At 50.5% G+C, this 27,654-nt stretch overlaps 8 protein-coding genes across 8 annotated transcripts; 4 read left to right on the forward strand and 4 right to left on the reverse strand.

The window, feature by feature from the left end:
* Positions 1 to 213: 213 nt before the first annotated feature.
* Positions 214 to 2,811, reverse strand: vtc4 (putative vacuolar transporter chaperone (Vtc4); the record flags this gene model as incomplete). Its single annotated transcript, XM_016748329.1, has 4 exons — positions 214 to 614; positions 671 to 2,204; positions 2,264 to 2,726; positions 2,807 to 2,811. 4 exons carry the CDS (start codon positions 2,809 to 2,811, stop codon positions 214 to 216), a joined length of 2,403 nt encoding a protein of 800 aa, XP_016595171.1.
* Positions 2,812 to 3,828: 1,017 nt separating this feature from the next.
* PEX2_110640 (MCM DNA helicase complex subunit MCM4) lies at positions 3,829 to 6,954 on the reverse strand (the record flags this gene model as incomplete). Its single annotated transcript, XM_016748330.1, has 3 exons — positions 3,829 to 4,419; positions 4,475 to 6,597; positions 6,663 to 6,954. The coding sequence occupies 3 exons, from the start codon at positions 6,952 to 6,954 to the stop codon at positions 3,829 to 3,831; spliced, it is 3,006 nt and encodes a 1,001-aa protein (XP_016595172.1).
* A 925-nt stretch (positions 6,955 to 7,879) lies between these two features.
* PEX2_110650 (putative DUF221 domain protein) lies at positions 7,880 to 11,699 on the forward strand (the record flags this gene model as incomplete). The annotated part of the gene is made up of 3 exons (XM_016748331.1): positions 7,880 to 8,046; positions 8,115 to 10,621; positions 10,672 to 11,699. 3 exons carry the CDS (start codon positions 7,880 to 7,882, stop codon positions 11,697 to 11,699), a joined length of 3,702 nt encoding a protein of 1,233 aa, XP_016595173.1.
* Positions 11,700 to 11,821: 122 nt separating this feature from the next.
* On the reverse strand, positions 11,822 to 13,078 carry rmt2 (protein-arginine N5-methyltransferase; the record flags this gene model as incomplete). The annotated part of the gene is made up of 1 exon (XM_016748332.1): positions 11,822 to 13,078. One exon carries the CDS (start codon positions 13,076 to 13,078, stop codon positions 11,822 to 11,824), a length of 1,257 nt encoding a protein of 418 aa, XP_016595174.1.
* A 371-nt stretch (positions 13,079 to 13,449) lies between these two features.
* On the reverse strand, positions 13,450 to 14,541 carry PEX2_110670 (prohibitin subunit PHB2; the record flags this gene model as incomplete). Its single annotated transcript, XM_016748333.1, has 4 exons — positions 13,450 to 13,773; positions 13,835 to 14,190; positions 14,248 to 14,316; positions 14,367 to 14,541. The coding sequence occupies 4 exons, from the start codon at positions 14,539 to 14,541 to the stop codon at positions 13,450 to 13,452; spliced, it is 924 nt and encodes a 307-aa protein (XP_016595175.1).
* A 175-nt stretch (positions 14,542 to 14,716) lies between these two features.
* Positions 14,717 to 15,647, forward strand: PEX2_110680 (putative polyadenylation factor subunit CstF64; the record flags this gene model as incomplete). The annotated part of the gene is made up of 2 exons (XM_016748334.1): positions 14,717 to 14,768; positions 14,821 to 15,647. 2 exons carry the CDS (start codon positions 14,717 to 14,719, stop codon positions 15,645 to 15,647), a joined length of 879 nt encoding a protein of 292 aa, XP_016595176.1.
* A 1,547-nt stretch (positions 15,648 to 17,194) lies between these two features.
* Positions 17,195 to 23,964, forward strand: PEX2_110690 (putative SNF2 family helicase; the record flags this gene model as incomplete). Its single annotated transcript, XM_016748335.1, has 5 exons — positions 17,195 to 17,504; positions 17,820 to 17,958; positions 18,016 to 18,771; positions 18,848 to 23,605; positions 23,676 to 23,964. 5 exons carry the CDS (start codon positions 17,195 to 17,197, stop codon positions 23,962 to 23,964), a joined length of 6,252 nt encoding a protein of 2,083 aa, XP_016595177.1.
* A 2,080-nt stretch (positions 23,965 to 26,044) lies between these two features.
* Positions 26,045 to 26,732, forward strand: PEX2_110700 (putative metalloproteinase; the record flags this gene model as incomplete). Its single annotated transcript, XM_016748336.1, has 2 exons — positions 26,045 to 26,645; positions 26,701 to 26,732. The coding sequence occupies 2 exons, from the start codon at positions 26,045 to 26,047 to the stop codon at positions 26,730 to 26,732; spliced, it is 633 nt and encodes a 210-aa protein (XP_016595178.1).
* Between the last annotated feature and the right edge of the window lie 922 nt (positions 26,733 to 27,654).

Below are 27,654 nucleotides of genomic sequence, written 5' to 3' on the forward strand. Positions count from 1 at the left end.
AAAGTTAGACACTAATCAAGGTGCCATTCTCATATTTGCAGTAGCATGTATGCGGTTTGTACATGATTTACAATCCCCCAACGCCCCAGTCCGAACGCCACGTAGATACAACATAAGAGCCCGCCCAAGAGCAGCGGAAAAGGTGATCAAACCCCCAAAAAGGATAAATAAAGAGAACGATTCAGTTCTTCTTTTCCAAACAAATCAAGAGTTTTATAATTCGCCATGTCCACCACGACGATGCTCGCCCTCCGATCCTGGCGCAGCCATAAACCCGCCAGCGCGCACACGCAGCGCAAAGTTAACCAGAATGATTACAACGAGTCCGATACTGACGACTGTCGGACCCCAGCGCTCGTAGTAGACGCGCTTGACGTCGCGACGCTTGCGGATCTTGTCAACGCGCCAGATGTACAGGAAGAGACTGTAGACGAGGGCGCCGGCGGCGAGGATGGTGAAGGCCCAAGAAGAGACAAGGGTGGCGAAGTCGGTGCCGAAGTTGAGGAGGGTTGCGGCGATTCCGCCGAGGATGATGGAGAATTCTAACCAGGAGAGGAAGGTTCGCTCGGCGGCGAAGTAGACTTTTGGTTCCACGCGGACGGGAACGAAGATGCCTATTTTTGTGTTAGTTTGTGTGACTGATGTACGAAATAGTATGGAGCTGACTTACGTTTGCCTGGGGGAGCCTGGAAGCGCTGTAGGGTGCGTCGGTGGCCACTCAAAACAGCGATCCCACGCTGTTCGGGGGGAGGCAGGGATGTTGGGCGGGGGCGGGGGATTATCGCCATGAGACCCTGTGCGACAGCGTGACCGGTTTGAAAGAGGTAGTGTTTGGCTAATTGCTGCGCGTAGTACGCACCCCCAATGCGACGGGCTTCTTCGAGTTCGTCGGAATATACCGATTCGTCGTCCGAGTCGTACAAGGGGTAGTCTTCGTCGCCGGGCAGGGGCTGGGCGGCGATGCGTTCTTCGATATCCAATTCGTTGCCATTGGTCTCAAACAATCCGTTTTGGTGCTCGGTGAGGTCTTCGTTCAAAGGTGTTTCTTGCGCATCCGGGGTTTCGTCATCATCCGAATCTTCATCATTGGCAGATATCGAGGTACTCGCTAGCGGTCTGTGGATACCGAATTCTCGACTGGCGGGTTTGCGGATGTCCACACCCATTTGGGGGAACCAGAATGGAAGCAGGTTGATGCGAGTAGGGAACATGGTGGCTGTTCCGTGGATGAACTTGCTGAATTTCGGGACTGCCTCAACCAAGTGACTGGCAGTCAAATCCCGAATCCACTGGGGAGGTTCCTGGCCTGCCTGGGTCTGCAGCTTCACCTCCAGCACGGCATAGGGGAATCGATCGATATCCTCCGGGGGCAGTTGGGAGAATGGGAAATCGACTCCGATATCCATACGACGCCAGTTCTTCCCGGACCGTCGGCGGCCGTCCAGGTTATCCTCTCGGATCATGGTCAGTTCCGTGTCAAGAGAGATTCGAACACGAGCATCACCTGGCAGCTGGAAGGCAGTGCGGTGATAGAATGTACGGGTGACGGGCACCAAGCGGCGAGTAATGACGCGGTACTGAATCTCGCGGGCCAATTGCTCCAAATCATCAATCTCCGCCGGGCTCTTCTTACCCTCCTTGCGCATCTTGTCAAATATCTGCTCAACCGTCATCCGACCATCGAGATAGGCATTGACGTTCTTCTCCTTGAGCACGAAACGCGCCTTGACGGATTTTTCTCCCGTCCAGTCCTCACGGTGGGTTTTGCGCTCCACGAAAATCTGGTCACTTTCCATCCCACCGTACCAACGCAATCGAATTGCCTCAGCGCCTTCTGTCTTCTTCAGGCGACCCTGATACAGCTCCCAAGTGTCCGTGTTGTCATAGTAGACAGAGGAGATGGCGGTGTCCTTCTCCTCGAACTCCTTGCTGGCATTGAAGACCAACACTGGCAGGTGCTTCAAGATCACCAACTTCAACTCCGTAATATTATCTCGGTGCACCCAATATTTTGTGGTCTGACGCACAAAGTTCTGTTGGGCACCACCGGCAGATGAGTCACCCTTGACCGGGTTACCCTTGGTCCGGACCAGGTCATACAGCTTGGATAGTTTAATCACGAAAGCGTCGTAGTTATCCTTGAAGAAAGGCTTGGCCTTCAGACGTGTCGCAAAAACCGGCTTCAGGTACCATTGGGTCTCTTTCTGTGCGATTGTTAGCGAATTGGGGGGCCCCGACTCGAAAATTGGAAGGAAAAACATACGTCATGCTTCTTGATGATCTTCTGGAAACCCGTGTAGTTCAATTGAGTGAATTTGGCCAAATCATGAACATCGGCAATGATATCACTGAGCACCTGCTCAAGCAGCATGAAATCCGCATCGGTGGGCGCGGGGCGAGCAGCTCGAGTACTCTGGCGACGGGAATCGGCCGAGCTGTCCAGACGGGAGACGACATCGTTCACCTCGATCTCGCTTTCTTGAATGCGGGCAACAATCTCCTCGCTCTTGCGCTTCTGGAATAGGAACACCTTCTCTAGCTCACTCTCGAGCAAGGAGACGAAGTGCGTCTCATCATCTTCGGTCCATTCTTTGCGGGCGGGCTGGGTGTTATCGGCGGTTGGCTCGTCGACGAAATCGGTCTTGAGAGCTTTCTTGAGATCGTCGTAGGCAATGTAGTAAGGATAGAATTCCTTGATCATGGAAGAACTGAGATATTCACCGAACCTGTGAAACAATTGGGTCAGTACGCTGAAGGCGCGACAAGTGGAGTGGCTGGAAGATAACGGGGATTGGGAGTTACATACCTCATGGTGGGCAGGGAGAATGTGAGGAAGAGAAAGTCGAGTTTATCCCAAGCTCATGACGGGAAAAAGAAGAAGGAAAAAATATCCTGGTGAGGGGAGGGAGGCCAAATTCGGAGGGTTCTAGCTCTCCCGAAGACAGAAGGTCAAAGAGGTTAGAATGGGTCCCCGAACTCGGCTAGTCCGATGACTAGCGGGTGACGGCCCCATCGTCTCATCGAAGTGGGTGCGGTGTTAAGAGTTAAGGCGATGCAAGATGATCTAGATCGTTTGAAACGAAGATTTTAACTTGTTAGATAGCTGAGAAATAGCGTTTAAATGTGATATTGAGGTATAATGGGCTTCAATTTCCTTCAATATGTTGTATATTGGTGATTATAAGGAGAATGATGATGGAGATCTAGATCGTCCTTCTGGTACTTCTGGTAATTTTGGTAATTATCGTATGGTAACTTCGTATTCCCCATACCTCCACTCCTTGGTGACGTTAACTATCTGACCAGTCATCAGCGCACGTGGGCACTTAGCCTCTCTCTCTCTCTAGGGTTCTCTGTCTCTGTCTCTGTCTCTCTGTGTTTACCTCTCTTTTCTTCTACTGCTCGTTATGATTATGCTATTCTAGTGCATTATTATGTTACTAAGAAGTACAATTAAACTGAACCAGAGATTATTACAGAATCCAGTTCAAAAACAGGCTTGCCAATTTCTTTTTCAATGCTTGTTACAGGACAGGGATATGAGTCGCCATCTGCAGGACGATCAAGCCCCACCCGGGGCATTGTGCTCGTTGGGTCTAGCTAGACGCATGTGATTGTATACTTTTTCTACATGTCTTAGTTTCTAACCAAGCTAGCACCTTTGGGGTATCCATGAGATTGGAAAATATTATGATCAATCTACAATACAACAGTTCGGACCACATCCCATACCATTATCCATAAAACCACCAACGCCAGAACACCCTCAGTCAGAGATGACATGCACCTGCCTAATCTATCATCACATCATGGTATCATCGCAGCCACCTAGGACATGCTCATGGCCGCCCGGCGGATACTGCGACGAGCACCCTCACCGAAGACATTCACTGAGCCCTCCGTCTCGAGCGAGCGCACCGCATCACCGAATTGGTTGTGGTCAAGTTTGTTGTCACTCTGCTCGCTCACATCGCGATATAGGTCGGTCCAGCGGACTGCACCACCACTCACTCCACCACGTTCATCAAGGCGGGACAGCACCGCCTTCTTCAGATCATCGCGTAGACGACGGTCAGCGGCGCTGCTACCTTCGGTCAGAAGGCCCATGTCGATGAGACCGGTTCGGGCATCGGTGGCGGCCTGCTTGATGGCGGAGCGGATCAGACGCACAGCTTCCTCCACATCGCCGACGGTGACCTCGGGGGACAGACGCATGCGTGCGTGCGCCTCGGAGAGTCGGATCATTGATTCCAGCTGTCGAGTCGTGGCAGTGATACGGCGCTCTTGGGCGCGGATGTCATCACCGAGTTGGCGCATAGCCACGTAGGCATCGGTGAGTGCAGCACCGGCAGCTGGGGTGATCGCAGGGTGGCAGTTGGTCTTGGCGTATGTAATGTAGGCTGTAAGGAACTCGATAGGCTAGATAAAACTGTTAGACATCTCTCTAATTGAGCACACGGGGAGGGTTACTTACCAGAATCTCCTGTGAGCTGGCATTCTCAGGGTTGTCCTCCAGGTACATGCCGACCAAGTGCTTGGCCAAGCGACGATCTTCCGTCTCGTCGACACGGTCAAGAACCAAGTACACCAGGTCGAAACGAGAGAGCAAAGTGGGTGGCAGATCAATGTTCTGCGGAACAGCGAGTTTAGGGTTATACCTACTGCCGATGGGGTTGGCAGAGGCCAGGATGGATGTTCGGGCGTTCAGGGTAGTAATGATACCCGCCTTAGCGATAGAGACGGTCTGCTGTTCCATAACTTCGTGAAGGACGGAGCGCGTGGAATCGTTCATCTTGTCGAACTCATCAATACAGCAAACACCACCATCGGACAGAACCAAGGCACCGGACTCTAGAACCATTTGGCGAGTCTCCGGGTCACGAGTCACGTAGGCAGTCAAACCAACAGCCGACGAACCCTTACCACTGGTGTAGACACCGCGAGGGGCGATCTTGTGAACATAGCGCAGTAGTTGGGACTTGGAGGTGGAGGGGTCACCACACAGAAGAACGTTAATGTCACCACGGTAGCGTGGGTTACCTCCCTTTTGGAAGGTCTTGTTAGTTCCTCCAAACATTTGCAGCAAGATACCCTTCTTCACGTCGTCCATCTCGTAGATGCTGGGAGCCAAGGAACGAGACAGCAGGTCGTAGATGTCGGGGCGAGAGGCGGTCCGCTTGATCTTTTCTTCTTCTTCGGCCGAGACTTTGCGCGCCTGATCTGCCTCTGCGGCCTGCTCGGACATTTCTTGCTCGACTGTGGACATGTCAATGCCCATCTTCTTACGGTCAAACTTCTGCACATGAAGTACATCGATGTACGTCTTGAAGAGAGACTTCTGCGAGCGCTGACGAGCACTAACACGCATGGGGTTGCACCGGAAGATACCAGTCACCTCCACACGGTCACCGGCCTTGCAAACATCGACTAGCTCATCATAGACACACAGAGACACCGAGTGAGGGGTCTGACCATCAGGAATGTTGTCTGGAGTCTCCTGGAGCTTGATGACTTGCTTATCGGAGAAGGAGCAACGGTTGTGAAGGAGCTGCATTGAGTTCTTCTCTTTGCAAGAGTCTCGAGGGCAGACTGTTGGCTCGGCAATTCTGCCACGATCAATGTCGACCTGCACACCATAGCTGCATACGCTGCACCGGAAGAAAGCTTCCTTCATATCGGGGATGATGGGAGTAGCACGAATGACCAAACCCTTGATGCTGACCAGTTTATCCATATCGGCTGGGTCGAGATCACGCATGTTCACGGTCCGATCTAAACCGAATGGGAGCACCTTGAATGTCATCGCCTCCACTTCCCCAACCAGATCCGGCACATCGACAGTCGGAAGCACATTGTCCGAGGTGAGGATGGGCTGACCACGTCGGTCACGAGGCTGAGCAGCGCGTTGGCTCTCTGACCGAAGAACGTCCATTTCCTTGAGGGCTAAATCCACCATCACATCCTTCAAAGCCTGATCCATCAGAGGGATGATTTCTTGCGGATATGCGGAAAGTTGGTGCCACAGCTTGCGAGTCAATGGGTATGACTTCAGGTTAGCAGCATCGAGGTTGAAAGTGGTCACACCGAGTCGTCGCATGTTGTTACACATGGTGATGCACTCATGTCTCTCTGCTAATTCTCCCATAAGTCTGGTTTCGTCCTCGGTGGCACCGTCAGCCCAGAGGCGGTACTTTGTGGCGAAATTATACAGGAAGTTCTTGAATGCCGACATTGAATCCTGGATCGAGATGTTGGTACCCCAGATCACACGAGTGGAATTTCCGGCCATGGCCTCAGCCTCGGAGGTGCCCGGGTTGATATTTGAGAAAGTGGCATCGGAGCGAGGCATGGTATCACCTGTAGGCATTCCATTGGCATCAACGAACACACGATTACGGCGACTGGGAGTAGACCCAAAGCCACCTGAGTGCAAATCGCTGCGACGAGGACCTGCCCGTCGGCCCTGGCCTCCTGGTGACACAAATAATCCACTGCTGGCGGTGCTCAATGCATCGGAGCGGATGTCGGAACGGATATCAGACCGACCGAAACCTCGAGTTGGGCTAGAACTGGGAATATAATGAATAGGAGAAGAGTCTGGTGGGCAGTTAGGTATCTATATTGAAAATAAAGGTGCTGCTCTGCTAAAATAAAATCCATACCTCTCACACCAGGATTGCCTCGCGGGGTTCTGTCGCCATCGTCTACCGTTGAGCTGGCATCGGCCATGCGTTCATCCGGAGTCTCGGCATTGTTATCTCCCTTGGTCGGGGATGATTGGAAAAAGATGGGGGATGAAGAGGGTGCGGCTCCCTCGGCCATTAGACGTCTCGAGGCACGGGGAGTGGCTTGAAAAGTCGGGCTGCTAGGGGGCTCCTGTCGGGACGAAGAACTAGGAGATGCAGTTGAATTTTTGGAGGAACGACCCCTCCGTCTTTGTGTTGGTGACGACATGGTGGATATGAATTGATGTGTTGATACTAGACGTTGGTCAGGTGGGTTGGTGGTGGTACGGGGATACGAGTGAAGAAAGGGAGAGCAAAAAGCTGTGGGCGGAACGCGGGTTCTGCCACCGTGGACGCGACGGGCGCGTTAAGTGGTTTCCTCTTTAGGACGACGTGTTTTTAACACTAGCCACATGCAGTTCCTGACCCTGTGGCTGGTTCCCGGATGAATTTTGAATCATTACATGATGCACAGCCACATCTTCAACCTACGGGCCAATCACCGCTCTTTCCCTTTTTTTCTTCCCCACCAAATGCTCGGAGAGGCTTCACTACTACCGTAGTAGGCATTCGCATCTATTATGTATCAACGTGTCATAGATGAAAAAAATGGTACTGTTCCTTGTGACAAATATAGAATATGAAACGCTGCGGCGTTAGGTTACATAAAGCAATATTTGTTCTCCTTTCACCTAAAGCCGCCGTGACTTAGTTGGTTGTTTCACTTAGCGCCTGATGTCATTGTATCCTCGATCGGCGCTCCCACGATCTCTCCAATCATCCCTGTTCCTCAACATCCCAATTTCTTGATCAGACCGCTAGCTCAGTCCTCGCGCCACTCACCTCATTAATCAAGATATTATTCAAAGACCAAGATCGACATTATTGGCTCTCAATCCCCACAGCTGATCAGGTTGGCGCCTTGCGAAGTCTGTTTAAGTGGATTTCTCTTTGTGATTTTGTTCTCTTATCACCAAGCTCCTTCTTCTTCAAACCCTCCGGTCTACAGGTAATTACTTTCAACCTCTATCGGTGCCTACAACGAAATCTCGTTATGCTTCTTGCGGCGACAGCTTCTTCGACACCCCTTTTAGCGTCCTAGCTTCCCTAGTCTCCTACTTTTTTCCCCCTCGGCAATAGCCGAGCTGATCACCATGCCTTCAGGCTTGGAGGAGGCGCTGGAACACACTGGTGGCCACGGCCGAACCGCTGAAGGTGTTTCAATCTCGACTTTCCTGGCGTCGCTGGCGACGGCCATCGTCGTCTTCGTCGTTGAATTTCTCCTCTTTCTGTTACTAAAGGGTAAACTAAGTCGAATATAGTAAGTCCCCTGAAACTTCACCGGGAACGAGAATGTGGACCTGAAATTGACTAAAATTGAATATCCAGTCAACCGCGAACCTATTTGGTACCAGATAGAGAACGCACAACCCCATCACCCCCAGGACTCTTCCGTTGGATTGTCCCAGTATTTCGTACCTCCAGCTCGGAATTCATTCAGAAATGTGGGCTAGATGCATACTTTTTCCTGCGCTATTTGCGCATGCTTCTGAAGATCTTCCTTCCTCTGGGCCTCGTGATCTTACCGGTTCTACTCCCAATCAACCGTGTTGGTGGCAAGGGTCAGACATACCAAAATGGTACCTCGGGCACTAAGTATAGCGTCACTGGTCTGGATCAGCTAGCCTGGGGCAACGTAACCCCCGAGCACACGAATCGGTACTGGGCTCATCTGATAATGGCCGTGATTACCATTGTCTACGTCTGTGCTGTATTTTTTGATGAACTTCGGAATTACATTCGCCTGCGACAAGCCTATTTGACGTCTCCCCAGCATCGACTCCGTGCTTCTGCTACCACCGTGCTCGTTACTTCTATCCCGCCTGATTGGCTCGACATGGATGCCCTTGATAAGCTTTTCGATGTCTTCCCTGGGGGCGTGCGAAACATCTGGCTCAACCGCAACTTTGACGACTTGAACGAGAAAGTAAAGGCACGAAACGAGTTTGCTCTCAAGCTTGAGAGTGCCGAGACGGATCTGATTGCAAAATGCAAAAAGGCACAGCTCAAAAAAGCCAAGGGGGAGGCAAAGAAAGCCGGCAAGAGTCAATCAAGCGCAGAGAAAAAAGAGAAAAAGGTGGCCGACAAACGGGCCTCCCAAATGGCCATGGGTCCTGGTGTTAGCTCTGGTAATCCTCATCAGGCCCACACGGTACGAGAAATGCTCTATGGACAACCGGAAGGTCACCACGAGAAACGGTCGGAGGACGGACCTCGACGAGTGTTTGACCCTGCCTTTGCTGCCGCTGGGGCAGTTGGCCAAGGGGTGGGAAAACTAGGCAAGACAGTGCTTGGAGGCTTCAAGAAGGTTGAGCACGGCTTTGAGAAGCCCCTAGCTCGAACCGGGGGCTTCGTTGCCACTACAGACAACATCGTCCCGCCTCGTGCTCGTTCAAATACCCCCCCAGGCCCCGATCATTCTGCAACTTCAGACACCCTCCCGCCTCGTGCAAACACCCCTCCGGTCCCCGATCCTGTTACCTCTGACACCCAGCCTGCTACAAAGCCCGATAGACCCGTAGGGCTGCGGCGAAGTCAGCACTTGAGTTTCAATTCAGGTCAGATAATCGGACAGGGTGCAGGTCAGGATGACACTCTGTGTTCTGACGCAACGACTTCGCCGAAGCCACCATTTTGGAGACGAAAGTCGTCTCATACAAAATCGCAGGGTGTGCGTGAGGCTGACGAATATCCACTGACTGCACCTGAAACGCCTGCAACAGATTCACCCCGTTATGACTTGAAGGAACCCAACAAAAACGAAAAACAAGAACATGATCGAAAGGAGGGGGACAAAATAGAAGGGGAAGAATACCCCATCGCCTACAATGAAAACTTCGAAAATGAAGACTACGGAGAGCCGCTGTGGAAGGAATACATCCGGCCCAAAGACCGAGATACCATGCGTCTACCCATATTTGGTTGGAGTTGGATGCCTTCGATTTGGCTTTTAGGCCAAAAGGTCGATACCATCGATTATTGTCGCAAGGAGGTCGCTCGTCTGAACCTGGAGATCGAAATCGACCAACAGCACCCTGAAAAGTTCCCTTTGATGAATTCAGCCTTCGTCCAGTTCAATCACCAAGTCGCCGCCCACATGGCCTGCCAAGCTGTCAGTCACCACCTCCCCAAACAGATGGCACCACGAGTCGTGGAAATCTCTCCTGACGACGTCATCTGGGATAATATGTCGATTAAATGGTGGGAACGATACCTGCGTTCCTTTGGCATCATCACACTAGTCTGTGCAATGGTCGTTGGATGGGCGTTCCCCGTCGCGTTCACTGGACTATTGTCGCAATTGGCATATCTGGAGGGTGCATTCCCATGGCTTGCCTGGCTTGGCAAGCTCCCAGACTGGTTCATTTCAGCCATTCAGGGTATCCTTCCTGCACTGTGTTTAGCTATACTGATGGCACTACTCCCTCTCATCCTTCGCTTCTTGAGCCGCACACAAGGCCTCTTCACTGGCATGTCCATCGAGCTCACTGTCCAGAACTATTATTTTGCCTTCCTCTTTGTACAGCTGTTCCTGGTCGTCACCATCGCTTCCAGTTTCTCAACAATCATTGAGAACGTCGCTGACGTGACCAGTTGGCCGCAGATGCTAGCAGTGAACATCCCGAAGTCTAGTAACTACTTCTTCTCTTACATGATCCTACAAGCCATGTCTGTGAGTGCTGGTGCTCTTGTGCAAATCTTTGGCTTGGTGAGCTGGTTCATTTTAGCTCCAATTCTGGACTCTACTGCCCGGAAGAAGTGGGCACGAACAACAAACCTCAATCAGATGCAATGGGGCACATTCTTCCCTGTCTATACCACCCTAGCTTCTATTGGTACGTCGTCTCGTATTTTTGATTGAATGTGTTGACTAACATTCTCCTAGGTTTGATCTACTCTGTGATCGCACCTCTGATTTTGATTTTCAACATCATCACCTTCGGCCTGTTCTGGTTCGTATATCGCTATAACACACTCTACGTCACCAAGTTCCGCTTTGACACTGGTGGCCTTCTTTTCCCTCGAGCTATCAATCAGCTATTCACTGGAATTTACGTGATGGAAGTCTGCCTGATCGGCTTGTTCTTCTTGGTTCGGAACGCAGATGACGAGGTCGCCTGCAAGGGACAGGCTATCTGCATGATCGTTGTTCTAATCCTGACGGCTGGTTACCAAATTCTTCTCAACGAAGCGTTCAGTCCACTGATCCGGTACCTGCCCATCACTTTGGAAGATGACGCTATTCGACGTGATGATGAGTTCCGCCGTGCTCAGCACGCGCGCCTCGGCCTCGCTCTTGACGATGACGATGACGAGGATGGTGATATTGAACACACCCTTGCTAAGCGTGAACACGAAGAGCGCCAACACGGAAAGGAGATACGAGAAGACATCGAACTGAAACCTCTAGAGACCAATCTCCCAGACCAGAAGCGACAGAATTCAGATCTCCTGTCAACCCCCAAGCTTGGGAACAAACGTCCCTCATGGGCCTCCAACTCATCAAACCGGAAATCCAAGTATTTCGGTCAGAACTCAACACCCTCCACCCCGACACTACGGACCATGCGGGAAAAGATGGCCCAAGACACTGAGGCGCAGGGACCAGCCCCCAACACAGTTGGCCAAGCCCTCTTTGCTGGTATTCACGATGAATTAGAGGATCTTACCCCCGATGAGCGTGACCAGCTGGTGCAGCGTGCCTTCCAGCACGAGGCCCTTCGCGCCAAGCGGCCTGTCATCTGGATTCCGCGTGATGATCTGGGTATCAGTGATGATGAAGTGTACCGAACACAACGGTTTAGCAAACATGTCTGGATTAGCAATGAGTACCAGGCGCTAGACGGCAAGTGTCGGACGATCTTCAGTCGCAGTCCTCCAGATTTCTCCGAGGTGGATTTGATTCAACTGTGATACCATTTGTACATTGTTCCTTTTAGCCATTCTATAGCATTTTCAAGCGTCTCATTCAGTCATAGACATCCAATGTCCTTTTTCTTTATATCCCATTTCCATCAAATCATCCAAAATCTCCCTTAATCCATGAATTTGCACAGGGGCAATCTATAATCATCCACAACCCAGTAAGCCCGACGTACACCCTCCCATTCACCATCCAACTTGGGCACAGCAATCTCCTCCCACTGCACATCAAACCCAGCCTCGAAGAGATCCATCTCCGCTACCTTCTGGTAGACATCATATGAGATCTGACGATCAGCACCCATGCCATTAAAGAATCCCCACCGACCCTCCTGCTCCAACAACCCAATGACCTGCTCAGAGAAAAAGTCCCGGAAATCACCATACGACTCCGCAAACGTATCGTAGTAGATAGCATCGAACGTCTCCCCAGCCGCCACAAGGCCAGGAAGAATATCCTGCCAACGACCCTGGTGGATAACAACACCGGGCTTAGTATCCCACCCGCGTCGCTTCATCTCCGTAACGACCTCCTCGTGCGCTTCGACAATGTGGTGCACAGCCGGCCCTTGCTCCTGGAAGAACCCATCCACAATGCCCATCCCGTGACCGATGTTCAGAACTTTCAGCCCGGGTGTAGGGAGCAGTGCTGTCGCGGACTTGCGCATGATGTCGCTTTCCCAGCGCATCATCACGCCGTTCTGATCTGCGTCCAGGATTCGGTCGTTCGAGATGTTCAGACGCGATTCCAGGTACTGCGAGTTGGATACTTCCGGGTTGACAGGGGTGGCTGTGCTTGTTGCTGTTGTAGGTTCGGCGGAGGCATCGACGAGTTCCGGTGCGGTCTCGGCTTCAGCTTCAGCCTCAGCTTCCTCCTCTTCGTCATCATCATCGGATAGCTCTTCGTACGCGTCGAGGCGGTTGAGTAGCAACTCTGCGCGGACACCCGCGTCGACGATTAACTCGTACAGATCGAGAGCGCCGATGCGGCGCGCGATACAGCCGGGTGTCTCGTTGTTCGCGTCGAGGTCGTTCCAGATAGCGCCCTCCTGCAGGAGGAACTTGACGGTCTCCACTGCTGATTTCACGGTCTCAGCGTCCAGACCGTTGGGGTTCGATTCTGTGGTTGCGCCATTGGTGCCGACGGTCTCTGTATCGGGCTCGCAGGCGGCGATTGCGGCGTGCAGAGGTGAGAAGCCGGTCTCAGTATCTTTCACGTTTGCGGCGTCTGGCAGCATGGACTGGCTGCGGAGGAGCTGGCGCAGCTTGGACTGGTCATGTTGCGATGCAGCGAGGAGGATCTCTTGCACGTCAAGGTCGATGTCGACCTCTGTGAGGTGCACTGCGGTATCGTCAATAACTTCGGGCATGATCTGGGTGCTGTTAGTGGGGGTTCACGAATAATTATTTACAAGAAAATTGAATTTGGGGGGTTTATTCAACTGATACTCACGGATTAAATGTGATACTTGCTAGTTAATGCTAGTCAAGTGTGTTGAACTGTTATCGACTGAAGGTGGTGCCCCTCCGAATCAGAAAAATCGTCTCGCCGCCTTCGTCCCCGCATGGAGAAAATATATATGAGCCCTGGAGGTCTACAGCTACCACTTATGAAAATTTACTATGAAGAAACTTTGGGAAAAAAAGAGAAGAGACCACATTCAGATGCTTGGTAATCCAGCTATTTGTACAATAATTCACATCCCTCCAGCAGCGCCATTAAGTATCAAGCGGAATGAATTTATTTGCCCTCCTCGCTGTGGGCGTTGACATTGAGGCCCAATCCTTGGCTGTCAAGGTAGAGCTTGTTCTTGCCACCGCTCTCGTGGATGATCTGAGCGATGTGACGGGCATTTTCGATCTTGCGGAGCTCGATGTAACTCTTGCTCTTCTTGATGGCGTCACCAATGAGCTCGGCGGAGCGGGCCTCACCTTGTGCGCGGACAATGAAGGCCTGCTTCTCTTGGCGGGCCTTGTCGACCATGAATGCAGCACGCTGAGCGTCTTGCTGTGCGACCTGCTTGGCCTCAACTGCGGCTGTGAACTCGGGGGAGAAGGTCAAGTGCTGTGTGGAGATATTGTGTTAGAAGCTGTTTGCGCTAGCAGGGGCCAAAGGAGATACGTACTGTCAAGGAAACATCGTCCAGAGCAATGTTGAAACGGGCAGCCCGGCGAGCCAGGTTGTCGCGCACCAGACGGGCAACGTTCTCACGCTGTGTGATCAACTGGCTGGCGTTGAACTGGGCAACAACACTCTTGAGCACCTCGTTGACGATGGAAGGCAGAACACGCTCATCGAAATCTTGGCCGAGAGTTCGGTAGATCTGGGGGAGAGCATCCACACGGGGTCTGGATAGGACACGGCAGGTGATGTTCACCATTTGCAAGTCCTTGGTACCGGTAAGAGAAGGGATGCTGCGAGGTTTGGCGCGGACATCATAGATGATGGGTGTTTCGAACCAGGGGATTTGGAAGTGAGTTCCTAAAATCGTCCAAATGTGAGAGAGAGCTCCTTGGTTCGGTTAGTGAGTTTTCATACCTTCGTTGTAGATCTCCTTCTGGACACCACCTAAGCGCGAGTATTTGATGGCACGGTGACCACCGTCGACTAAAAACTAGTTAGAAGCTTGATTCCCTGAGTAAACGAGCTTAACATACCGTTAAACAAAGCATTTGACGCAACGTAGGTGCCAATACCGGCCAGAACAAGAGTTCCGACAAGGCCCATGCCTCCTCGGCCACCACCGGATGGGAAGCCGCCACCGAAGCCGGCCTTGCGCTTCGACAGCATAACTTGCAGGCGCTCCCAAGCCTCCCGTTGATTTTGAGACATGATGTGAGGTAGTGCGCGGATAGGATTGGAGATGGATGAAGACTAACTTGGTATGATGCTTGAGCGGATGAGGTGAGGTTGCGGGCGGTGGGAGAAAGTCGGGCAGAATCAGCGTTTCTTTGCTTGCCTCGACTTCTTTGTCTCTCTCACTCGCATTTCATTTCCTATCACAATCATGGCGCCCGATCGGACTGGGAAGAGTGTATTTCTGGGGAATATCCCCTACAGTATGTTGCTGCAGCTGTCTGTCTAACCTACACGATTCTAATATTTCTGTAGATCTCACCGAGGAACAAGTCAAAGACATCCTCAGCACAGCCGGTACCGTTACCAAGTTCCGATTGATGATGAACCCGGAGACTGGCAAACCCAAAGGTTATGGATTCGCAGATTTTGCGGATGCTGACGCCGCCGCCTCGGCGGTGCGCAACCTCAATGATCACGAAGTCATGGGCCGCAAGATCCGTGTTGATTGGCCTCACAACAACGAGAAGGATTCCGTACCCCCAGATTACTCGCAGCAGTCGCAACCAATGATGAATCAAGATCCCACACAGCAGCAACCGATCCAAGGGTCAGCGCCGCTGCCTCCTCTCCCCCCAGGCGTGGAACTCCCGCCCCAAATCGACTGCCCCAACGCCATCTCTCACACTCTCGCATCCCTCCCACCAAATCAATTGCTCGATGTTCTGACACAAATGAAATCGCTCGCGGTTGCCGACCCGGCGCGTGCCACTGAGCTGCTGCGCCAAGCGCCTCAGCTCGCCTATGCCGTATTCCAGGCTCTACTCCTCATGAATCTGGTCGAATACCAGCTGCTTGGTTCCATCGTCGAACAGGCTGCCCAGCCTCCCCAAGTTCCTCAACAGCAAACCCCTCAACAATTCCAACAGTACGGTATCCCTGGCCAAATCTCTACACCGCCTGTCACCGGCACTCCTTTCGCCCCTCCCCCGGTTCAACCTGCCGCCCCGATGCACGGCCAGGAGGAGCTCCTCCAGCAAGTCCTTAGCATGCCCCAGGCTTCTATTGATGCTTTGCCTCCTATGGAAAGAAGCCAGATTATGCTGTTACGCCAGCAATTGATGCAAAGCGGCATGCGGTAGAGTGTGGTCCTCTTTTGATACTGCATATGGATTCGGATATTTTGTGGCTTTGCTCGTTGAGAGCAAGCCTGGCATGGCCAATATTTTATTTTTCTCCTTTTATTATGCTCTTGTACTAGGCGAATGGGTGGCGCAAAGGGTTTCTCATTTTTTCCCCATTGATTTGCATACCGGGCCAATCTCAAGCTCTACCTTCAGAATAGTAACAGAATGATATCTTGATTCTCTTAGTCCTTGTATTTCTATAATCAATCTTCCATTTTGCCATCCCTTCGGAGTCTTTATCCCAAAGGCAACATGCTTCAACCCGTGGACCTATTTGGTGCGTTTGTCAGTGACGGAGAGAGAAATCTTCCAAAGTTACTTCACCATATGCGAGTTCGACAAAGCTGAGTTGGTAATATCCAGGATTGGCACTCTAACACTCTCTTGTCATGGATGGCAGTCTTTTTACAATGATGTTTTAACAAATTCTACCTCTGATACTCAATATTCGGCGAATAACTGCCAACCCACCAATTAACTGGGACCAATCATGTTCAAGACCGGCATAATTCGCGGTCTCGATTTCAATCTTTAACTTTTCAGAAAAGCCATCAATATCAATTTTGATTGCAATAAGGCTGTATAGGCCCGCCCATTGGCACACCGGTGCCTATATCATTTGCCATAAACTTTACATTGCCCATAGCTTTATACCATAGGAAAAGTCTGTGTTATCAAACAAGAGACAAGCAGTATGACACTAGCATATCTCATCCTAAGCACACATAGGGTTGGCCGGCAAGTGATAGTGACTATGTAGTTTTATATCTTTCACTGGGAGACACTGGGTTCTGTTGACAACCACACCATGTCCATTGGTAACCTGTCTAGACCGTTCTCCATTATATTGCCGCAAGAAGCATGTAGTCTATCGACATACTATATCAAGTTAGTATAGACAACAATATTTCAGTTTCTTAGCTTTAGTCTGTGATTCGGGCTTGGTCTCCATAACTATTTCGATCTCTCAGTCAATGAAATGGCCATTGCATGCCCGTACCGGACTCGTTGGGGGGGGGGGGGNGGGGGGGGGGGGGGGTCCACCGGGATTTCCATATGTTGGTGACTGTCGTGCAGTAGTATACCTCAGCGCGAGTGTATCTCTGAGCGCAGGTCGTCACCGTCACATGCCGTCGCGCCGAATTGGGCGGGAGCTACTGACGTAGTCCTGGGTATATGTCGCCGTCGCGTGAAAGCACCTCCCGATTTAGGCGGGGGAAATGAAGTCGTTGCCTGGGCGTCACGCATAAATGGGAGCTTGTTCCCTTTCTTCTCACGTTCTTTTTTTTCCTCTTTCACCTTTGCACCCAATCACTGCTCCACCCATTGCTTTGCATGTTTGCTGTTTGCTTCGTGCCCTGAGCCGGTGACTCAAAGGTCATCACACTGTAAGTACCTCGGTTTCCGAGGTTTGTTTCAGCGTGTCCTTTCTTGACTGGCTTGCCAGTATCATCTAAAAATCCGACTACCTCATCTTCTCGCCCCCTCCTCCAACGCAGGTCATGGCGTCAAAGGGGGTTCCTCAGCAGCAGTCGGCGGATGGTTTGGCGAAGGATGATCAGGAGCCTAGGGCCCGGGCCGATGAGATTCCTGAGTTGCGGCGGGGATGCGAGATCCCTCGGGGTCGGTATCTAGCCAATGACCTCCCGCCTCTGCATACGCTGACAGAAATTTTCGCTGACATGGCATCGAACGCCCTGAAAATGGGATTCGAGCATGTCCTCATTCGGCTCGGCGGTCGACCACTTCGAGTGGCGACAATGTGCTCAGGAACGGAAGCCCCGCTTCTGGCCCTGGAATTGATCCAGACGGGTAAGTGCAGTGTCTTTTTTTTTTGTCTTCTTTTCCATCGGTCGTTTGTTTGTTGTTTTCGATGTTCATGGTGAGAGTCATGTTGCTTGCAGTTGGTTCTATGGTTGAGGTTCCTCACCTTGTCCCGACGTCCAAGTCACATGTCTCCCTCCTTGCCCTAACTTTGCCTTGATCTCCATGTCACCATGACTTCAGATTTGTATTGATTTATCATTTGTTTACTTTCATCTCATTCTTGCCTTTCTGTCTCATCTGTCTCATTTTCTGCTTCGTTCTCCCTGAAATATGGAGCAATTGCTAATATCACCTTGACAGGTTTGGCAGAGGCCCAGCAACTTCGGATCTCGCACGCTTTCAGCTGCGAGATTGTTCCGTTCAAGCAATCATACATTGAACGGAACTTCCGCCCCCCTATCCTCTTTCGCGACATCACCGAACTTGGAGGGGACGTGGGGTAAGTACCCATTCATCTTCCTCTGACTTGACTTTCATACTGACTTTGATTTTGAAGGCGAACCGCCTACGGGTCATCGGAAGTGATTCCCGGTGACCTCGACATCTTAGTTGCTGGAACTGCCTGTGTCGATTTCTCTCCGTTGAACAACCGCAAGAAGACGCTGCAGCAAGGCGGCGAGTCGGGAGCTACGTTCGACGGTCTCTTGCGGTACGCGGAGAGATATCGACCTCGCATGGTCGTCCAGGAGAACGTCCGGAATGCGCCCTGGGATCAGATGAAGGGAAAGTGGGAGGAGCTCGGATACATGTCGGTTTGTGTCAATGTCGACACGAAGAATTACTACATCCCGCAGACACGCGAGCGCGGGTACATGGTGGTCATTGACAAGCGCCGCTTGGAAGCAGCGGGCCTGCTTGGAGGCTCCATGGACCAGAGTGGCATTGACACTGTCACTCAACGCGTTCGCGAGCTCGCTCGCCGTTTCAAGCGGCCAGCGAGTGCGCCGGTGGGGTTGTTCTTGCTGAGTGACGACGACCGCCGACTCGAGCTCATCGAGATGAGAGCCCGCCTTGAGTCCCGAAGCGAAACCAGCTGGGACCAGTACCAGATTCGTCACGAGCGGCACCGTGGCGAACTGGAACTAGGCATCGAGAGGCCAATCACTCGATCCCTGCCCGGAATCAATGACCTGAAGGCACCGGACTTCTATTGGCATCGTTTCTGGAAGACACAGCCGGAGAGAGTGTGGGAGACCGTGGATATGAATTTCTTGAAGAAGATGGTTCAAGATTATGACATGAACTTCAAGGAGTAAGTTTTCTTAATATTCTCTCACTTTCACTTCAGTTTCACTTCAGGAATATTTTACTAACACTTCAACTCACAGGCGTTGGATCGACTTGTCTCAGGGAGTCGATCGAGGGAATGACAGCCTTGCTGGGTCTGGGATCGCGGGGTGCCTGACGCCAAAGGGCATCCCATTTGTGACCACCCGCGGGGGCCCCGTATCTGGCACGGAAGCCCTTTCGTTACAAGGTCTGCCCCTCGATCGAATGCTACTCACGAGAGAAACCCAAGCCGATTTGATGGACATGGCAGGAAATGCAATGACGAGTACTGTCGTGTGTGCAATCATGCTGGCTGGTCTGATAGCCGTGCATGAGATTCTTGACGACGACGAGGCGGGTTCAATCAACCCCGGCGACGCGGAGGCCAAGTCCCTTCTCGTTCCAAGCGAGGCTCACAGCCTTGTGAGAAGCAACCTCCAAATCGCCGAAGCCCCCCTCGTCGACCATGCTGTTCTCAAAGCCAAGGCAGCGAGCAGCGTTCTGTGTTGCTCCTGCGAGAGACAGACTGGGGTTCAAGATTCAATCTACAGTTGCACACTGTGTGGACATACCGCTTGCAGATCCTGTCGTGGAAATCCCACGCATTCGTATCTACATGTTTCCCCCCTCTCTCGACAAAAGCCGTCTGAGTTTATAGCGAATTTGAAGGGACTTGTTCCCATGAAGCTTATGCTGTCTGGTTTGTCCGTTTTGGACTTCGAAACGTTTAGATCCCTTTACCCTATCGACAACCTCCCCCAGTTTTGGCCCGACTTTGTTCTGTGCGTGAAGGCAGCTGTGCACGACGTTTTTCGGTTTTTCGAGATCAAGCGCGGAAGAAAATGGCGAGTCGTTTATGATGGCACGCACTCCAGCTTGTTCCTTGATATCGGTCCGGACTCCATCCAGTGGCTTTTGTACGCAAAGCCCCCCAAGTCCGCGAGCACGAGAAGCGTTATCCGAGAAGTGCTAGCCAAGCCAATTTCCAGAATGAGTCCCACCTCTGGGTCGTTTGTCGAGGGTACATGGGAAGTTTGTTCACCCGTTAGCACCCCATTCTCACTTCAGATTTCTGGCCGAGGATCCCAAGTCCGATCATTCCAATCGGAATGTGGTCTCAAAGCCGCTAAATTTGTTGATGGAAAAGTCTGGGACAGTATTTTCGTTGAAGGATCCAATCAAGATGTCGCAGTTCTTGATCTCGATGTCCGAGGAATCTACAAATTCCTCCCTGACTGTGGAACAGCACTTGGTGCATTGTACAAAAAAGAAGCCACCGCCCATGTGCCTCCAATGTTCTTATTCCTTGACCCAACGAAAACTGGACCCCCCGATGAAGATGCCTGTGTGTTCGCTCTTTACCACAGCCGCCTTCCCGGATATGATGTGAGAATGACGATCGCCGAGTTACCCTCAACTTGGAGATCATTGGATGTTACCCTGGATTCGCAAGATGTGAAAGCTTTCTGCCGTCAATGGGCCAAGGCCCCCCGAGCGCAGTTGAACCATTGTCCTGCCGAGCAGATTACCCTCTCCACATTGCAACAAGGAATCCAAGTCTCGATTGAAAACCAGCACTGTCATGATGCTTGTATCACCCTTACCTCACTGTCAGCAACAACAGCGATTCTCAACCTGCCCGACGCAAATTCCGACTGGCAAGCCTGGAATCCTGAGGTCTCTATGAGAGAATTGAAAGGTCTCGCCTGGTTGTTCCCGAAAATTGCCGCGTGGTCTGACTTTGAAGACTGGACCGAAATCATCCTTCCAGACTGCTCAGACCCCAACCATCATGCATATGGCAATTGCAACACCTGCAACCCACTCACCCCCAGCATCCTGTGGGGCCGCGACAACAAAGACCGAATCATCCCATACGAGAATCCTCAAGAAGCTGCCGTTTACGAGCATGCCATCAAAAACCGACCCTCGCCATTTTTGGTCTTCAGACGAATCAGCGAACATGGAGACGCTGAATTGCGTTTCACCCTCAATGTTCAAGCTCTGACGCACCAGGCACATGGAAAATTGGTTGGCACCGCAAGCCGTGAGACAGTCACATCTCGCTGGCGACTTCTTCCTCATGCGTACGACATGGCTCAAAAAACCCCTGATATGAGCCAAGCAGCCCCTGGCAGATTTACTTTGAGGAGCAACGACAACGATAATCCTTCGCCACAACCTCCCAACTTCAAATTCAAGCTTCGTGATGAACAGCTTCGATCATTGAGCTGGATGATTTCACAAGAAGCAAAGGACATGAAACCATTCATGGAAGAGGAAGTTGAAGAATCCATCCTCCCCTTGATGCCCTGGCGCGCCGAAGTCAAAGCGACAATGCCAAAAATTGTTCGCGGCGGCGTGCTAGCTGACGAGGTTGGATATGGCAAGACGGCTGTTATTCTTGGTCTTATCGACGCGCAGTATAAAACCGACACTATACCCCCTGAAGACAATGGGCTGATTTCAACAAAAGCAACTCTGATCGTTGTGCCCAGCAATGTCTTCAAGCAGTGGGTTTCGGAGACCTCGAAGTTCCTCGAAGGAAAATATAAAGTTTTGGCGATATCGTCAATCAACAAGATCAGCATCCGGGAAGTCAAAGAAGCAGATATCGTTATTTTGTCATGGAGTATCCTGGCGAATGATTCATACTACAAACGACTTCAACAATTTACCGGAACACCCCAGGCTCCCGCAAAATCGAGCGGAGGAACAGGTCGAAATTTCGATGGCTGGTTCCACGACGCTCGTGCTTCCTTGCGGGAGTCTGTTGAAATATTGAAAACAGAAGGGCCTGAGGCGATGCTCCAGCAATTGGAGGCCAGACGTCGCCGAGTTCATGAGACACAGGCCAACTTCACCTACGTGCCCTCTCGACGCCTCCGTGGCCAGGCATTCGCTGATGCTAATAATGGTCGTGATGAGTCTGATGCAGAAGCAGAAGAGGATTTGGATTCTGAGTCTGACTCGGGTTTCGAAGAAATTGATGCATCTGATGCGAGACAGTCGACCGGAACAGCGAGTCCCGTGGACCAGCGGAAGCGGAGGTATAGTAGGAAGTCAGTGGAAGGTTCAAAAGAAAAGCGACAAAAGCGCCTATCGACGGACCTGGTAGAAGTGACCGATGACAAAAAGAAACGTGGAGCCAAATCAACTGCCGTGAAGGATGACCGCACAGAATTTGATATCAAAAAAGGTGTCAAAGGGCGCACCAAGCAAGACTGGCGCACTGTCAAAGCCGCATTCATCCACGCATTCAACTTCAACCGTTTGGTCATCGACGAATACACATATGCCGGAGAAGAAAGACAGGCTTCCCTGCTCTCATTGCAGGCACGCTCCAAATGGATCCTTTCTGGAACGCCAGCTCTTGGTGAATTTGCCGATATCAAGAGTATTGCGCGTTACCTTTGTCTACACCTTGGTGTGGACGACGATGGCGATTGCGACAAGCCGACGCAGAACAGCAGACTACGAAATATCAGGAAAAACCACACAGCTGTCGAGGCATTTCAATATTACCAGGCGCCCCACAGCAACGCCTGGTATCAAAACCGCCGAGAGCATGCTCAAAGATTCCTGGACCGGTTTGCGCGTCAGAACATCGCACGCATCACACACATTCCGTTGATAACGCACCTTGTCATCACCGAACAGTCCCCAGCTGAAAAGACAGCGTACGATACGTTGTTCCGAGCCGTCAAAGAAAACAAGAGACGAATCCCTGGTCTTCTGGGCTCCATTTTGTCCAAGAGCCAGTTCCCCCAAGAGGCTCTCATCATGTCCTGTGTCACAAGTCAAATCGGACAGCCTCCATGGAACCTCGAAAAGTGCCTTAAAGGCTCGCGGAATGACAAAAAGAAATCCGCCGAGATCTGGACTAAAGTGGACTCGATCACTCGACAGGCAGCGACTGTTTGGTATCGCGAAATGAACAATACCAATGCCAAAGACTGGCAGAACGCCCTGAATGGCGTCGCCAAGACTGATTCCGGGGACGCGGAACTCAACAAAAAGTTCAATGAGCTCTTAAAGGGCATCATCCACTCATACAGCGAGTGGAAACTTGACGAACAACACCGGCCAATCGAAGATTTGCTCAAGGCGCGAGTCCAAAAGATCCAGAATGCGAAGACCGGCAACACAGTGTCTGGAACACGACCTCCCAGAGTCACAGGACCTGGAGGAACCAACAATACATCTTCTAATTCAGTTTGGACAGCTGTTGAAAAATCATTATCCGCTGATGTCACCTCTCTTTTGAAGCAAGCCCTCGAGATTGACCAAGAATACCGATTCTACGAACATCTGGTGAAGATCCAAACCATTGGAATCCCACAATGTCAAAATTGCAAGAGCGATTTGGAAGAAAAGAAAGATGTCAACGTTCTCAAAATCTGTGGTCATGCCCTCTGCAAAAATTGCCTTGACGCCGCGATCACCCAACAACACAAACCCTGCCCCGTCCTTGGATGCAGCAGTCAAATTGTCCAGTCCAAGATCGTACCTGGTGAAATCCTCGTCAGCGAAGACCAAGCAATTCAGAGCACCAAGCTCAACGAGCTTGTTAAAATCATCCGCAAGGTTCCAAAGGACGAACTTATCCTCATCTTCGTGCAAATCAGCCACCTCTTGCCCGTTGCATCAAATGCCCTCAAAGCTGCGAAAATCGAGCACCGCATGGTCACACAAACCAACTTGAAGGGAATCGGCGAGTTCACTGATCCTCCCAAACCAAAGAAGGGCACCACCCAACCATCTTCCAGGCCGAAGGCTTTGATCTTGAATCTCGGAAACTCCATGGCAGCTGGATTGTAAGTTATCTCTCTCTGTGCTGTTATCTATTCTTTGTTTGAAACATTACTAATCTGATCTGATATAAAGGAATCTCCAATGCGCAAATCACGTCATCTTCTTGTCGCCATACCACACGGCTTCTGATCATGAATACGATGCGGGAATGACCCAGGCAATCGGACGGGCGCGGCGGTTCGGGCAGAACCGCAAAGTCTACGCTTATCATCTGCTGGTGAAAAACACATACGAAGTCAACATCTTCCAGAAAGGTCAATCACGCAAACTTGTTGAACGCCAAGGTGTTCCAGCTTTGATCCCGCAAGAAGAAGTTTTACCAGATGATATCGCATACGAAGGAGAGGAATTGCCAGAATAGGATCCCCCAGGTGACATTATCTTTATTCAAGTTGGGATTCACCGGTCGACCAGGTGGAGATGATCACAAGACCATGTCCTTTTTTTCGCTGCCAAAATAGACTCGCCGGTCGTCAACAAGGTCACGGTGGTTTCTGTACATGTACTTAACTGCTTTGAAATATCAAAAACTGGTCTGGTCAATCTTTGCACTTGTTGTATGACTCCCTTTAATTACGCTTCCTTTCGCTATCTTGGCTGCGCTATCTAGCTGCGCAGATCTGACATCTCTTTACTACACGGTGCCTATTAGTAGTTCATTGTCAAGATGGTTTGGGGTAATATCTATACTCATACCATACTTTTCGATATGTAATGACCCTCCGTACCTCTTAGTGATGCCCATGTTTCAATTACTGTGCAATCCTACCAATCTTTACTCCTGTGGTTTTCCACGCTCGTTCTAGATAATTGGTTTGAATGATCCCCAGGTTCATATCGGACCTCTGCACATGTTATCAGCCTCCTTTTCCTTAATCACTGGTTACTATAATGGTATGATGAAATAATAGCTACTTCTCCAAGGAAGTAGCCTACAAAGGTGATAAAGTAGCATATGTTTATAGGTCATATGACCCTGGGACTAGACAGGCAGTAATATTGTTGCCTATATCGTATTCTAAAACACTCTAGAGCTATGAGTTACATCTACTCCATACTCCGTACTATAAAGTGTTTAGTGCGACAAAAATAGACCCTAGGAGCCCAAGTACTCCATAGGAGCATATACACTCAGTTTCTCTCTGTACGGAATATAACTTCTGAATTTGAATCCCTACGTAATAGCTAGTACGCTAGCCTTTTAATAACCTCTTCCACGCGGTACGGCATGGCCCTAGCTAGATTAACAAAGTGAATCGTTGGCTTCTCCCACGCTTTCTATGCAGCATCTACTAACTATTCCATGTATCTATCCTCTTTCCATTGATATATTTTCGCTGTTTCAGTAGAATAGACGAGTTAATCCATTTTAGTAACTTAGTTATGTTGTAGAACAGTTCACCACACTACTTGATAAATTATCCCAATAACCGAAAACAAGGATAACAGATGGCATTTGCCCTAGAGGGAAGACAATCTCCGAGATCAGACAGGTTGGTCTAATGTTGTTCCTTCAGGATTCATAGGTCATTCAGTATCCCGCGAGAGTATCCCGCGGGAAAGGTAGTGGGGAGTATCGGAGATTTTCATCTCAAGGGGACGAACACGCTAAATACCGACTAAAGTTTAAATTAATTGTTTCAGACTAGGACACCTAACTAGTTCTCTTTGGTCGATTAAGGGTTCAAATAAAGTACTCATCTAGAAAACCACCTCTAAAAAACCCGAGAGATCTCAGAGATTGAAAATTGGCCTGATCCCGGCAGGCATTTCAGATCCTGCGGTAGTTACTTGTCTCACATTTTTAAATCAACCTTCTTCCCGCTTAATTAATTAAGCGATGGCCTACGCGACTAGGAATCCTCCATTCGAATCCAGGGCTGGTAGGGCGGAAGCCCTCATCCGTGGCGTAACTGGACTATGGTTGTTGAGACAGGAGTCTTGGCTGCTATCGTGAGGGTTACAGTGAAGAGGATGCAACATGGCTGATGTGGAGTGACTGCAGGATATGAAAGTAAACATACCTAAGCCACGAGGCTATAGGGATCCTTTGATCTCTTGTATGAGCCACACTGTTCGTGGCAGAAGTCCCCATAGATCATTTAAGGGTTCTATCTACAACATAAGCTCTTGGTAGCAGACACAACTCAATCATCTATTGGCATGATCGGCATTGCAATGGTGAAACATGGGGCAAAAATCTACAGGCAGATTAACGAAACATAATGAAACCGCTAGAGCTGTGTCTCTCAGGGACCAACTAACAGGCCGTTTTAAGTTGATATAATCTGTAAAAGATCGACGATGGCCCTCTCCTTAATGAAACATCTTTCTTTATAAATAAGCCCTGGTAGCCATCAATCATTACTTCTTGATCAATCTTATACCATCATTCGGCTTCGTTTTCCATTACCAAATCTTGTTTCATCCAAGTCATCAAAATGCGTTTCTTCCGGACCCTTGTCGCTCTCCCTCTGATCGCAGGCGCCATCGCTAGCCCTCTTGAGACACGCGCTACTCTCGAGAGCTGCTCTGTTGAGAGAGCGCAGATGATCAACAACGCACTCGCCCGGGCCGCAAAGATGGCCGAAGCCGGCGCCAACCTCATCCGCAGCGAATCCGACTACTCGTACAACCTCTTCCAGAGCTTTTTCAAGACCAGCAGCGTCCAGTCCCGCAACCGCGTCGCAGGTATCTTGGACAAGATTGCCACAGAGGCCACGGACGGTAACAAGGGAGTCGTGAGCTACTACTGCACTCAGGATGGCATCGACTGTGTTGACACCCACGATTTCACCATGACTGCGTACGGTGAGACAGATGGAACTTACGGAAGAATCCGGACTTGTCCTGCGTACTTCACCAAGTTCCCTGCATCGTCAAACACCTGCGATGTTCTGGATCAGGCTACCTCTACCTTGCACGAGATGGCCCATACCAAGGGCATCTTCGGTCCTGAGACGTATGGCTATGATACTGTTCATGGGCTGAGTTCTTCTGCCGCCCTTGAGAATGCTGAGAGCTATGCTTTCTTCTCCAAGTGTAAGTTTCTCGATTGTTTCCATGGAAATGGTTTATCACTAACATTGTTGCTAAGCGGCTTTCCTCAACTGCGAGATCACCAACTAAGCAGATTCCTTTGAGGACAGAAGGTGTGTAATAGAGCACTTATTATCGGGGTTGGGGGGTTGTCAGGAGTGGTGTCGAGGTTGTTTGATTATCATTAGTGGTCAGCTCTTATTCATTTCGTCACAAAGGCGATGCTGAGTTGACTCGCATCCGACCATTGTAGTATACTTTCACGAGACTCTGGAGTCAGTACAAAGAAATTTTATCCTTACCATATATATGCATTATCCGCAAAATAAAAGATTTAGGGGTCACGTTTCAGCTCAATCTCTCCGCCGGAAGATGTATACTAGGAGTTTGGTAGCTACCGAAAGGCACTAAAGAAGGCCTCTCGGTATGGTATATAAGGGATCTTGGCGCTGCTTCTTTTCTTGTATTGGACATCTTGCTTTTAGCATAAAATCAGCCTCTGTAGAACAACAGTAAAGGGATATAGCCACTTCACTAGATCCCAACATCTCCCCTTCCCATTCGATGTTTTGCTACGTTTCCGGAACCGGCCCAGTCTAGAAATGCTTTGTCAAATTTCATGCCAGATCCTTCAGATTGATGCATTAGTATGAAGTTGGACCGCGGAGGGTCTTCAGTTTGGGTGTTCGCTGTATAAGTTAATCAAACGCCGCTCGATGTCCATAAGCACTAATCGACGTCGCTCTCCCACCAATCCTGGCGACATGCCCTACAATTCATAAGTTTATTGGTCCATTCTACAGCAGAGATTCAAGTACCTAAGTAAGCCCTTCATGTAGACTTCTCGGCTACCGTTACATGTGAGGCAACTGTTGAAGCGCATTCATCCTAGATTGATGGCGCGCCATTACAAGATAGGTGTTGGCGACGCCGCGCGTCTCTGGATACCCTGATCTTCCCTGAGCTTAAAATCTAAGAGAAAGGGAGAGAATATGAGAACTATTATTATTCT

The sequence above is a fragment of the Penicillium expansum genome, assembly GCF_000769745.1.
Source record: "Penicillium expansum strain MD-8 chromosome Unknown contig378, whole genome shotgun sequence".
Taxonomy (NCBI): domain Eukaryota; kingdom Fungi; phylum Ascomycota; class Eurotiomycetes; order Eurotiales; family Aspergillaceae; genus Penicillium; species Penicillium expansum.